This window comes from Caenorhabditis remanei, chromosome IV (assembly GCF_010183535.1).
Source record: "Caenorhabditis remanei strain PX506 chromosome IV, whole genome shotgun sequence".
Lineage (NCBI taxonomy): Eukaryota > Metazoa > Nematoda > Chromadorea > Rhabditida > Rhabditidae > Caenorhabditis > Caenorhabditis remanei.
In genome coordinates this window covers 17,744,928-17,759,081 of record NC_071331.1, presented here as the reverse complement: position 1 = coordinate 17,759,081, position 14,154 = coordinate 17,744,928, and the positions used below count along the sequence as shown (strand labels likewise).

Here is a 14,154-nt window from a genome sequence, read left to right as displayed (position 1 = left end):
TTACTCTTCCTCTGTTTCCAGCCCTACTATTTTTCATTGAAGTTGTTCCTCCTTTCTGATAATTTGTTCCATAGAACAGTATACTCCAATCTAGAGACACGTGTTGTCCCCTTAAAAGCCACACCCAAAAAATGATTTATTCTCCTGTTCTGCCTCAAACAATATCAAAAGTCACCCGAAATGACGTCGTGAACAGTAGACTACATTCCATTTTCAGTTATGCTCCTGTCGCCGGAACTAGAGAGAATAATTCAAATACCATAACTCAATTCAACACCTCTCAATTCTCTGCGTCTCCCCGGCCCCCAACACTATCTCGTTTTCGGTTTTTGGATGCTTCTGGAAAAAAGAAGCAAAAAGAAATGAAACAAGATAGGTTTTCCTATAAACAATAACGTGTCATCCCTCTTTTTTTCAATTTTCCATCCGCCATCATTGCCCCCTTTCATCTATCCATTCAAAATGATTCACCTTCGTCTCTTCGCCTTTTTTCTTCTTTTCTTTCTCCTCCCGTTTCAATTTTCAAATGCTATCAATTGCTTCGCTGGTAAGTATAGGTAGGAGTTTCCACGTGTCGCCTAAAATGAATTATCGACGGGGTCTCTTTTTCGAGTGATAAGAAGCGAAAAAGACACGAATCGGAAAAAAGAAGAAGCATATTTGTGATAAGATATCAATTTGGCAGGTAGCAGAGGATACATCAAAGGGAAACAAGAACAACAGTTTGTGAATGAGACTTGTGATGAAGGAATGAAATATTGTCTTGAGTCGTATACAGAGGATTTCGATTCTGTCACTGCAAGTTGTCAGACATTGAGCACAAGTCGAAGAATACTCAACATTTGTGAGGTAATTACAGAAAGAAAACTATATTTATTCTTAAACCTAATTTGGCCTACATAATGCATAAGTGGTTCCAACGAAGAATATGCTACCACTTTCAAAAAGAGACTCGTTCCGCTCCATTTGAGTTTCTCTTCCTCCCCCGAAAAAGTGTATGCCTCGCAAACCGATAGCGGCGGGGCCTCCTTAGCTCAGTTGGTAGAGCGTGAGACTTTTAATCTTAAGGTCAGGGGTTCGAATCCCCTAGGTGGCTTGATATTTTGTCTTTTTTGTATGGAAATAGACAAAATAGTTAGTCTATTCGAACCTGAAGTTTGTCTATTTTCCGCAGACTTGCAAGATTCCGGGCCGGGCCGAGAAAGCTCCGGCCCGGATTTGAATTTTTGAACTTTTTTTTTTGAACTTTTCCTCAAGTATATTTTTCGAAAACCTTCGAAACCTACAAAAAATTGTTCTTAAGAAATATTTTTCAAAAAAAAATCGGGAAATTTTCGAAAAAAAATTTTTGAATTTTTTCCAGTACTGAACTTCCGGGCCGGGCCGGGCCCTAGAAATTTTAATTCCGGCCCGGCCCGGCCGGCCCGTTGCAAGTCTGATTTTCAGCACTCTTTGTTTTATTTAAGGCGTGGTCATAAAATTGTCATTTTGTACCGCTTGCGGCTCTATCGATTCAAGCTTTAAGAAAAATTCCGAGATAATCTATGACCCGTTAGAAATCTCCATGATGATGTAGGAACTTCACAGCTATTGAAATGTTGTTGCCTATCAGCGAGACATTCAAAACTTGCATCTGATCCAAAATAATAGCACCGCAGGGGACCGAATTTCATTTGTCATGTTTTTCATATTTTCAGAGTGGAAAACCATTGATCAGCAGCGGGTTGACAACAAGATGCTGCTATGATGACTTATGCAACAATATTGGAATTGAGAAGAAAAAGATCAGTGGATTGAAAAATAAATAATGGTTGTGTCTCGAATGTTTTCTCTTGACGTGCAATTATAAATAAATACGGTTTACTGAATTTTCAGCCATTTCACAAAGTTTGCATCCATAATGCACAGTCAAAATTATGTTGAACTCCCAACCTAAACCAAACAAAAAACAATTGACAAACTTGTACTTTCTCAATTTGGACCTAATTAACCAATAAAAATTTCAATATAGATGTTTCTAATTGATAATAATGGGCGAGTCAAGACTCATAAAAACTGGCAGTTTCCGATAAGAGAAGTATGCCATTTCGACTTCAGTTCGGTCGGAAAAGACAAAACCGAAATGACGGCGCCTGCTCTAGGCCTCCTATTGCTACTGGTTGGTTTAGGTAAGAATTTGAAATTTTCTTGTTGGATATTGATGAAATGTTCTAGCCGCCGGAGTGCAATATGATATTCGAGGAAACATAGATCTCATCAGAAGTTATGATATCAATCCAGAGTTTTACGATGAGAAAGATTTCACGGAGAAGTTGGACAAAGTTTCTGCTCGAGTAAGATTTTGAAAAAGTTAATCTAATGAGTTTTATTTTAATAATTCAGATGGCAGAGATTATTGGTGCAGACTTCAAAGACTTCATTGTTCATAACTATGTGTAAGTTTCTTACGAATCATATGGGTGTGGAATCATTGGCAAATAAAACATTTATGGCTAAAGTGAGAGTACAGATACAGATCAAATGATTAGATTATTTCGAAAAAAAGAACGATGAGAAAAACGTTTATATTGACCAAAAATCGCCCAATTGATTTGGAAGTCTTTCCACATCAGAAGCATTTTCCAGAATTCATGGAGAGGACACTGCTGTTTTCCATGCCCACCTATCCCTCAATTCGAATCCTTCGGTTTCCCGCCAAGACATCATTGACCGAATCGTGGCAACAGAGGACGTACAAATCTATTTCCTACAACAGAAGGGTATGTAATTGAACTTTCTGCTCCCGTTTTTCAACCGATCATGCCAATCTTATCTACACTTTCTTCAAAAAGAGGGGCAATAAAATCACAAAATATTTCATTTTTGAAGACGCATCACGGTCGTAAATTGTGAAATGAATTGCGTCAGAATGAGAGTACAGAAGAGAAATGGCAACAAATATCAATTACAGAAATTGAAGTGCAACCAGACGTGAGCTCAAGATTCCGTGTTGTGAGGGCTGATGTTGATCACTGTCTTCATGGAGGAATCCTCCTTCCAAATGCCACGTGTTCTTGTCTGCCATACTATTCTGGAGCCAACTGTGAAATCGTTTCGTTAGTTTAAAAAATATCTGAGACTCTGAGACTGAAATGCAAAAATTAATACACTTGTAGATGCCGTAACAATGGAATCGGTCAAAATGGAAGGTGTATCTGTCCACCAGGACTATACTCTGCTCATTGTGAAGCTAGTGAGTTGAACTAGATCAAGACTGTGAGCCGTATAGTGAACTCATTTCCAGGAACGTGTTCGACCAAGATCGAGTCAGTTGTTGACTTCTCCTCTCAATCCCTTATTCTCGTCATCAACACCAGAACTTCAATGGCTTACGATCTCAACGTTATCATCGAGAACATTCCAGTCTTGGTTCAAGACTATCAGAACCAAAATGTCAATGTTGCCAGTTATATTGTCACTATATTCAGATATTCTGGCGAGTTCTCATCGGAGTTTAGGGTTATATGAATAATTAATTCCAGCACCTGTGTATTTCATGGAAACAACCTCTTTCACCACATCCGATGATATGCTGAACTATCTCCAAGGTGTCACTATTGCCCCATCAAAAGATGATCAACCAATTCTGGATGCTATCAACAGCGCGCAGTCCACGTGAGAGCTGAAGAGAATCCCGTTCACAATTATATCTTAAAAAAATGTTCAGACAAGTTTCAATGCGTCCGAAATCCATTGTTTACGTGTTCGCTGATTCTGAGAACATGATTGATCCAACTCCGTCTACCCGTCTGAGCAACAACAATGAGAGCATGGTGGTTCAACAAACTCTTGCCTGGAGAAACAAAGTGAGTTTCTTGGCCTCTAGTGGGAATTCAAATGAGTTCATTTCAGATTGTACTTGTTCTTTCCCAATGGACAGCCACCCCACTCGATCCAACCGCTAATCACTTCGATGTTCTCCGTCGAGTCGTCACCGCAGTTCACGGAGATCTCTTGATTGTTGACAAGACAGAACTCATGGATGTGCTCCATTTCCTTCTTTTCTATTTCATCAATGGACAGAACAACTACGTCCAGTACTACAATAATGTCGCCAAGACGATTCCAATTCTTTCTGATGCTTCTACTCAGAACAGTTACCTTCTGTTGTCTGTTGAAAATGGAGATTCCATTCCAAATGTTCAAGACAAAAACGGGAAAATGTTAACACCGTCTGTTTCCGGAAAACGATTTGCTGTGAGTTACCAACTTCTGATAGCTTACTTATGTTGATTTTTCAGCTCTACCGAATCCAGCAAAGTGTAACTGACTTAGTCACCATCTCAGCTGACACCATTCCAAGGCATAATACTCGTGTCTGGTTCACATCTCCTGATGATATTCTTATTTCGTATTCTGATGATGACACTGTAGACAATAACTATGCACATACATTTAATGGATTCAGACAACGTCCAGCAGTCTATTCCTCGTTTTCCTCTACCTCAGGAGTAACTGTTACCCGACTTGACTCTTACAACTCTTCCACCATCCTTCCCGCATCTGCTTTCGCTGCTAAATCAACATCTTGTGTATTCCAGTACCAACTTACAGCTGTCTCTTCTTGTCCTCCGGGACCATTTGTCCATAATGTTGTTGCAGTAGCAGCCAATATAACCAAGTACCGTGTCGTGCCAGGATACTGTTTCACTCCAGATCCTCATTCTGCTCCACTCTGGGCTTGTATCAACAACGGAACGCGTAATGGAGTCCAAAGTTGTAACTGTGCAGCGAACTGGCAAGGAGCTCATTGTGAAGTTCCACAATGTCAGAATGGAGGATCTCAAGACAAATTCCCGAACGGAGGTGGTCATGGAAATTGTGTGTGTCCATTTGGAATCACTGGATCCTTCTGCGAGATTAGTGAGTTCATTGTGGAATGGACACCTCGGAAAACTAATTTTTTATAATTTCAGTGTCTTGCCCCTCTACATCTCCAGACACATTCGAATCCTACCAGCGTTCATTTGCTCTCGTCGTTCAAAATTCTCTCTCCGCTAACCAAGCTCTTGTCAGACTTAATGACGGACTTACAGCAATGCTCAATAAAGGACAATCCGATGATTTCGAAGACTTTGTTTTGACAACTTTCAAAGCACGAACGATAAATGGACAAAGTGTTCCAGATATTACTTCCTCCAAATTCAGCTCAGCATCCGCTTTCTTGAATGCCACAACTGACGTTGGAATAGGATATTCTTACTCTCCGAGTGGCCTTCAACCAGGACTGTTTGCTTTGGAATCTACAATGAAATCGATGGATTACGACAAGTCATCCATCTTTTTCTTCACTGATTCCGCTCCTGTTATCACTGCCAGCGCAACGAATTTCTCTGATATTGTGTAAGTCATTGAAGACATTTTCAGGGAATGATAGTGTGTCATTTTCAGTCAAACCGCTATCGAACGTCAAATTGAGATTTCGATTATTATTATTGCTCCATATGGATCATTAGATCTCTGCCCAACTAACACACTCTTCGAGGAATATGAAGATCTTGCTAGGGTCACTGGTGGAAACTTTATAAATTTCTGTCAACCGTTCACTACAAGCGGTGATCCAGTGTTCAATGTAACTTTTTCTTGAGTTAACCATATGTATTATAAATTAACCGAAATTTCAGTTCATCGCCTCTTACGGAAGCACCCATCATCACACTGAAGTTGTCTCTTTCTACACCGTTCCGGATTGCTCTCAGTTCACATCGCGAGACTTCTACATATCCAGTGCCAGTAACGATGCTTATGCGGTCGTCTACTCGCGTACGCAGAACAATTTCATTATCGTTATTTTACCTTATTCAATTTTCAGCCACCGTCCAGAGCTTCGCCGTCGCAGTTACCGAAGTCGGTGGAGCTGCGCAAGCTCTTGTCCCAGATTCCCATTCGGTTCCATTCTTCGCTAGCTTCCAAATCAAAATCGCAACCGGATCAACTCTTCATTATATTCTCCAATTGAACGGAACCTCTAATGGTCAATGTTTTGTTAGAATCACCGAGAGAAGTCAATTCTCAGCATACCTCGGATTCTCTCCGGATCCATCTTTCGATCGTTTCTCAAAAGATCTCACCTACGCAACCCATCAACAACCAGTACTTCATCTCTCTTCAACTCTTCAGTCTGATCCGTATATATCAACTTCCACGTATGATGATCAAAGTAAGGCAACGTTCTATTCTCATTACAATCAACGTACCTCCGGATGTAAATATGAATACATTATGGAAGATTCAATCACTTGCGATAGAGCTGGAGACACTTTTACAATGGAGACAACTATCACCACACACGAAGTGACTATCATGAGAACTCAGCGAGCGTTCTGCAGTGATCTCGTGGGATGCATCAATGGAGGAATCATGTTGGGCGGATCCTGTCAATGTGTCAACGGATACACTAGTCTTCATTGTGAACTACCAACGTGTCAGAATGGAGGAACAGTAGCCGATTTCAAATGTCAATGCGATGCTAAACATGATGGAGAATTATGTCAGTATACAAAGTGTAACGATTGGAATTTCGTCGAAACTCATGATCCAAGAGAATACAACTTCCAACAAGTGGTGTTCGTCGTGGAAGTCAATACTAAGAACATGGTTGTCCCCACATCAATTCTTCAAAAGAATATTCAAGCTTTTGTTGATACAACAGATGACATCAATCTTCCGAAACAATACACTCTTGTGACGTTCGATGACAACAATATCCGTGTTATTGCCTCTTCCACTCAAAAGGATGTCTTCTTGGCAGCTTTCCAGAATGGAATTACTTTCGGAACAAACTCTCCGCCTACCGTCAAGGGACTCGAAGCTATCAACACCGCTTACTCAACTCTTCTCGATTTGCCAGGAATAATGTACGTCTTTACTGCAAATCCAACAGCAACTTTCACTTCCGCTGTTAGACAACGTTTCGGAGTTCAGGTAGATAACTTATTTTTCTCGATTTATAACACCCGCTAACTTTCAGGCCAATATTATTTGGATGGGAACTGATCTCACTCCAGCTAACATCCACTACTACTATGCTATTGCCAGACAATCCAACGGAAGAGTCCTTCCAGTCAACGGTCTTTTCACTGCTCAGGTAACTATTTCAACTCTTCTAACTCGACCAAATAAAACGTTTCAGATTCTCGGCGCTCTCACTCCAACTGTTAACGAGAATCAATTGATTCTTGATGATGGTGCAAAGGATTGCTCTGCTGGAGTCAATTATCAGTTCCCAGTCGGTAATTTGGCCACAACTTTGGTTCTTGCAGCCACAGGAACCGGAGTTTCCGTAACTGTAACTGATGAGAATTGTAAGAAAAAATAGGATAATAGCGACGTCGAAAATATCCAAATTTCAGCAAAATCGGTTGATTTGACTAACTCAAGCTCTTTCACTGATGTCAACACTTTGATTAGAACTATCAGTGAGTCAACATTTTCAGAAAGTTTGTTTACAACTATTCAACGCTTCCAGACACTGTAGGCCACTCTGGTGGATTCTGGAATGTTAAAGTAAAGAGTACTGGCAGCTGCTTCCTCCAAGTTAGAGTCAACTCTCCACTTCAAGTTGTTCCCAAGTTTACAAACGATCAAGGAGATGACTATGGTAGTGGAACACCAAGAGTTGGAGCAGGAGCAACTGCTGCCTCTTACATCACTTTCCGTATTTTGGATAGCTACAATTCGGATTCTAATAATTTCGGTTCATTTATCACTGTCATCGAATCAGCAGACACTGATCCAGCAACTCCATGGTCAACAACATCCAACTTCAAAAACACAACAGTTCTCGTAAGAGATCCAGTCGGTTGTGCTAGTCAATTCGTGACTCCACTGCTTACTTGGACCAGTACTTACATGAAATTCGTGGTTCGGGGAATCGATTCCAACAATAATAACTTCCAAAGAACTTTCTTCTTCAACAAGAATGCCAACAAATCTGGTAAGTCTGGCTGACATGCCCAGTTGAAACTTTCTATATTCAGATTGTCAAAACGGTGCCGGAGTAGACGCGTACGGATTCTGTCAATGTGATGCCAAACACTGGGGAAATCTCTGTCAAATGAGAAGATGCCAGAATGGAGGAGTATCCGCTTACGGTGTTTGTGATTGTCCGAATGGATATTATGGTGACTTCTGTGAACAATGTGAGTCCCTAAAAATGTCATTTCATCGTCATAATTGTCTTTTTCAGATATCTCTACATAAAGTGTTCGATGCCAGTCTATATAAATATCTAACTTTATTTTTGAATTGCTTTATAAATATTGAAATAAAAATTTAACAAAAAAAATGCGAAAACACGTAATAGCAATAGGTATCTACGGTATGGAAGCAGGCAATTTAAGCTGAAAAAGAAAAAAGTAGTTTAAGTATCAATGATTTGAGAGGGATCTTTGGATTTGAAGAAGAACGAATCACGCATTTTGATGCAAGTTTCCAGTTGATCCTCGAGATCTTGTTCATTTTTAATATTAATTCCAAGGATAACCGAGACAATTATAGTAGTGATGAGGAAGAGAATGAAGAGGATGAAGAACAGGATTGAGTACATTTTGAGTTTTCTGAAAATTGAGAAGATAAGAATAGGAAAAGCGAATCAACAACTGAGCGTCCGGATTCTTACCTGATAAGCACTTTATCCTCGCTCATATCTGGTCTTGTTGGTAGGATTCCGTTGTAAGAAGTACCTTGATTGAACTCGGATACCTTCATGATAATTGGAATTCAAGTAAAATTGAGAGTTGAAAAAAGTTGGGAAAGTTGAGAAGAACGATTGAGAGTTGACAGCACAAACTGGTATGTTTTTGATTTAATGTCATCCTCTCTGACCAGATTATCATTTTATATGTGCCCACTCTCTCACCTCATTTACATAATCTTTTGCCGGTTAAAACAATTTTATAAACTTTTGGATGACACAACTCCTCCTTCCCGAAAGATCACATTTCGAGGTTTGATGTGTGTGTTATTCACATGATTTTATGATATTTATTGTGTATTAAAGAGAGAAAGAAGAGAGACTCGTATTTATGAAATCGAAACAGAACTTCTGGAAAACATACACAAATAAAACAGAACAATGCAAAATAGAAAGAGATCGTGAAAAAAATGGTTGGAAGGAAGAGGTGGGGGAAACAGAAAAACAATTGGATTAGGGAAGTTGGAACCCGTTGGAATAGGAAAGGAAACGGTGTTGTTGTTGATGTTGTCTATGCTGAGATTTTGTTGTCACTTGTTGATGGGGAAATCCTCCAGGAAAAGAGTTTGGCAAGTGAGGAGAACGACTGAATGGTTCACATGATCTATTTGGTTTTCAGATCAGACTGATCAATAATTTTGATTCATAGATCAGACCTGAACTCACCTGAGAGTTCTTCACTTTCGTCGATGAAAAACAAGTTTCATGGATAGCTGTGAAAGCACACAGGAATGCTGGAACTATGAAAAGTCCATGGATAAGACCCAGTGTCACAACAAGAATCATTGTTTTCACGAACACTTCACCCATATATGTTGGGACGAAAAGTAGGCAGAGGACAAAGAGAATTGTCGAGATTCCACATTGAAGGAGTGGGAAACCGATAGCAGCGAGGGATCTGGAATTATAGACGTACTTTTATTAATCACTTGCGAAAATGAGGCATTTCTTGCAGAACACGAATCCCCTTTCTCAAGTGTTTTCTCCTACCTTGCCACTCTCTTCGCCGGTGTCGATTGTGGGTCATGAAGTCCCTCTCTGAAGTAATGGAATGTGATGTGTGCTGGGAAATCGACAGAGAATCCAATACTCATAATCAGACATGCCATCGAAATAGGATCCAAATCGATTCCCCACATTGAAAGAAATCCGAACACACCTGACATGAAAATTGTTTCAGTTTCGTTTTTGATTTTCTTTTTTTGAGAAATTGTGTTTTCTATCATACTTACCTATGCAAATAGATGTGATGGCCAAGGTCGCTACGAAAACGGTGAAAACGTTGTACATGAACAAGAAACAGACGACCATCATGCATAAAAGAGTGCAAACAGATGTTGAGATTGTTGCAGGTAGAATTGTTTCCAGTGTGTCCACAAATGGAGCGTAGTCGTCGAAGATGGAAACATTGAGAGGTGCGAATTGATCAGCTGTAGCCCTCCATCTATTCAGCATCTTTCTTCGAACTTGAAAGTCTCCAAGTCCTTCTCCGTGGTAGGATACGGTAGCCCAGAATCTGGAGAGCTTTTGATTCTCATCAAACTTCACGAACCCATTCCAATGCTGGAATTCTGGCCAAGCGAGGAAATCCGACATGGCTTCTTTTGAGAATGGTTCTGCTGCTGTCTTGTTCTTCAAAGATTCTCCTTCTTCATCTTCCAACATTTCCATTTCTTCCAGTGAGGATTCACGGAATGATTCATAATCTCTTACGAAGTAGTGACTGAATTTCTTTCCAAGGCACTCTGGATATGACTCGAAACTTTCCATAAGAGAGTTCATATAATCTAGATTCGACTGGATAGTTAGATTTCCGGGCTGAAATTATATAGGCTTGCGAGTGAAACCGCTATTTCAGGACTTACATTTTGCACAAAAATGTTGACTGTAGTGTAGTTTGGAAGCACAAAAGTATCACGCAAATAGTTGACTTGAAGAAGAGGTGAATCTCCGATGACCAACTTATCCGGTGATAAAATAATATTGATGTTCAATGCGCCACGAACTGAGACATAAATGTAGACGATGAAGCAGAAGAGAACCAACAAGTGAGTGTACGCATTGGCAACCCAGTCACAGTAACTGTCCAACATAACCGTGAATTGCTCATTCTTAAAGCTCAAATCAGAATCTTTTCGTTTCGTGGCATTCTTCCTCATTTCCAAGTTTTCACAAATTGAGAGAATCGCCGTGTACATTGTGATTTGGTAGATGAAATCAAAGAGGATTGCAACTGCATTTCCAGCACAGAAAAGTGAGATTTCTGGAGTCGGAGTGTAGATTCCGACAAGGAAAGCAAAAAGATTTGTCATGGAGGTGATAGCGATTGAGGGACCAACTTCGACAAGCATTCGTGCGATTCTGAAGAATTCAAACATATCTTGAGATTTGAAAATTCTAAAAACTCTGTTACTTCTCTCTTTTGGTCATTGAACTATCTTCAGCAGTCAACCTCATACAGGCATGGATTTGAAGATAAGCATCATCGACACCTACAAATTCAAACAATAGTTTATGTTGAATTCCTGTTCAAAAAATCTTACCGATAGCTAAAATCAAAAATGGTGTGACACAAAGAATCGTTCCGAATCTGAATCCAAACCAGAAGAGAGTTCCCAGAGCGGATGACGTGGCAAGAAGTGGACAGACACAAGCGAGAATCGCTTCAGAAATTTTATGGACTGTCCACTGATCCAAACGAGAGCTGCTCCAGTAGATAGTGATAACTGAGAATGTTGTCATGATAGCAAATCCAACTCCAATGTATGGGAAGATGGTGAGACCGGTACGGACCACTTCATCTCCAGTGTAGGTCAAACTCATAGCAAGAGGAGTGACGTAGGTTGAGTTGTACTTGCTGGAAACGAGAAAATGAACAATTCCAGATCATTTGGCGTACTTACAAATGGAAATACTGTGAAATCATTCTCTCATACTCCGCTGCATCCTCCTTTTTCCAGTCCTTTGGAATATTTGCTCTGATTTGCAGCATGATAATTTTAACGTATTCAACTTGTCCATCTTCATCTGTTCTGACTCCGAAGAAGTTAGGACTCAGATCCAATTCCTTTCCAAGAACTTGCATCATTGGGAAAGTCAACTGGAATCTGGATCCCACGTCGGACAGGTTTTGTTGACGCATTGCAAGACCATTCTGAATATTGACTTGTACAAGAGTTCCTAGATGAAATTACTCACATAATACTGTCTAACAGGCTCATTAATCTGACAGAAATCTGTGCACATTGTATAGAAGGATTCTCCTTTATGAGTCAAGTTTTCTCCAACAAAATCCAAAATTTCGACGACTTCCTTCATCGCATTATACTCTGCCATCGAGGAGTTATCTTTAGCTGTAGCGAAGAGAAAAACTGCAATAGGGTCACCAGTGGAGGCGAAGAAGTCAGAGAACACTTCGATTTCATCAAGGGAACGAGCTCCATTAGGTGTGTATCCTGAAAGAAATGTATATGATATCAGCTGTAGATGTGAAGTAATTCCCTCTCATCATTAAGCTAACAGTCGTTACTGATAAAATATTCCAGTTTATCTCCCTTCCCCCTGACTCATCCCATACGTCATAAGCTAGACAACATGACCCTATGACCTATAGTCACATCATCTACCACTGGCATTATTTGTCATATCACCTCCCAGTCCCCTCAACTTCAGCTAGAGAAAAGACATAATGTCGAATGAAGAGAAGAGAGAAAATGCAACAAAATACCTGTCTTGATGTCGTCCTCCTGTTTCGTGAAGAGTATTTTTGATGAACAGAATGCGGTGAGAAGTAAGGTCACCTGCAAAGAAGTTTTTATCCTATTGTCAATGAGAGTAGTGTCCGGTGACCGTCCAATACCGACCAACAAGACAAAATATCAGAGAAGTATCATTACTTGACAATGAACAGATGAAAAAAAGAAAAAGAGAAAGTGATATGAACCAATCTATCAATCATCGAATGATCTTCGAAACTTTGATCAGTCACTTGGTTTAGTTAATTGACTTGTTACTGTTCTGATACTACGTTTGATAAGAGTAAGTCAAGATATTTGTGAAAAGAGATTGATGACACTATAAAACTACAGTATCATACGACTTTGTAGACTAGAAATGTAGTCCACTCGATCCCAAATTGATTCCCAATCCAACCGGGTTTCAAACCTTGGTCTAGGATCTAAACACCCCTAATTAAGTGTATTCTACTTCCTCTCTCATTTACTATCTGACCATTCCCAACACTCTATTTTGCAGAAAAGAGACACGCTTAGAAACTTCTATACAATCATAAAAATCCCCCCTCGAATACGTCACAGTGTCTACGTGTCCCTCTTCATGTTATCTCGACTATCCGATTCTGAATACGCAATTCACCCAAAAAGTATCGTTTATCATTTTTTGGGCGCCCAATTGTATGTAGATTTAAGATTTGTCATGAACGGGTTATTTTTCGAAAATTGCAGAAAAGAGACATGTAGATTTTGTTTGTGAATGGAGATTGGTGTGTTGTGTATTTGAGTTTTAATGAGATCGGATATCTAGAAGATTGAAAATGTATGGGAAGATTGCTCAGATTTTGCTCAGCATCTTAGGAACTAGTTTCTTAAAGGTTTAATGTGGTCTCGAAGTAGGAAGAAACCGGTTTTAGTGGATATGTTTATCAACAATCAGATTCATATTTTGTAGTCTTGACGACATCAAACTGTAGAATAGTCTAGCAAAAAGCTCGGATCTTTTTCCACACCAGCAAAAACTCAGGTTCTCTCTAGTTCGATCACACTTAAATCTAACGGAAGCCTCCCATTTGTTTATTTATATTCCATCCCATCATCCTCAATCATTTTTCCTCATCTTTTCATTCATTTTTGCGGTAAAAGAAGAAGAAGAAGCTGTCAATGTCGTTAGCGGGACGAGAAAAATATGTAGATACAGAGGGAGGTTTGTCATCATACAGAGAGAAAAAAACCATTTAATGCCCTTCTCAACGAAAGTGAGAAAGCCCGAGAGAGGGAAAGAGAGTGGGGGGTGTTGTCCTTGGTATTATTCTTATTATGAATAAATCAACATGCAACAAAAATTCCGGAAGAAGAGACACTTACAATAAGCACGGTCTTGTCGTTGTCGGCAACAAATAGACCGCATTTCCGGAAGAATCGATTCAGAAGACGTACGAAGGCCGGTGGTTCTAGAGCCGATGCGCCAGTCATTCTGAAGGCGTCAATTGGAAAGAAGGAGGCTTGAGGACGTCGTTGTGAAGGAAGAGTGGAGAATAAAAGAAGGAAGAAGACGTTTCTGGAAAAGAGATGATCTTTTGTTTCTAATTAATTGGGAAAAAGTAATGATGGAACCAGTTGAGGAAACGGATCGAAAAGGAAGTGGAAAGTTTAGAGGATATTAGTCCGAATAAAGAAATGATTCAA

General features: G+C 39.8%; 3 protein-coding genes across 3 annotated transcripts; 2 read left to right on the top strand and 1 right to left on the bottom strand.

Annotated features, from left to right (window-relative positions):
- Positions 1–462: 462 nt before the first annotated feature.
- Positions 463–1,808, top strand: GCK72_014943 (uncharacterized protein; the record flags this gene model as incomplete). Its single annotated transcript, XM_003089987.2, has 3 exons — positions 463–547; positions 686–849; positions 1,698–1,808. The coding sequence occupies 3 exons, from the start codon at positions 463–465 to the stop codon at positions 1,806–1,808; spliced, it is 360 nt and encodes a 119-aa protein (XP_003090035.2).
- Positions 1,809–2,122: 314 nt separating this feature from the next.
- On the top strand, positions 2,123–8,241 carry GCK72_014942 (uncharacterized protein; the record flags this gene model as incomplete). Its single annotated transcript, XM_053730548.1, has 21 exons — positions 2,123–2,168; positions 2,215–2,333; positions 2,383–2,435; positions 2,626–2,759; positions 2,951–3,095; positions 3,156–3,232; positions 3,284–3,445; positions 3,522–3,654; positions 3,707–3,845; positions 3,892–4,236; positions 4,281–4,902; positions 4,956–5,382; positions 5,431–5,611; positions 5,664–5,802; positions 5,852–6,963; positions 7,010–7,126; positions 7,172–7,343; positions 7,392–7,457; positions 7,508–7,975; positions 8,019–8,180; positions 8,228–8,241. The coding sequence occupies 21 exons, from the start codon at positions 2,123–2,125 to the stop codon at positions 8,239–8,241; spliced, it is 4,833 nt and encodes a 1,610-aa protein (XP_053585320.1).
- A 160-nt stretch (positions 8,242–8,401) lies between these two features.
- GCK72_014941 (uncharacterized protein) lies at positions 8,402–13,941 on the bottom strand (the record flags this gene model as incomplete). The annotated part of the gene is made up of 12 exons (XM_003108478.2): positions 8,402–8,597; positions 8,660–8,742; positions 9,401–9,632; positions 9,725–9,893; positions 9,967–10,552; positions 10,600–11,095; positions 11,148–11,226; positions 11,278–11,591; positions 11,638–11,888; positions 11,933–12,189; positions 12,462–12,534; positions 13,834–13,941. 12 exons carry the CDS (start codon positions 13,939–13,941, stop codon positions 8,402–8,404), a joined length of 2,844 nt encoding a protein of 947 aa, XP_003108526.2.
- Between the last annotated feature and the right edge of the window lie 213 nt (positions 13,942–14,154).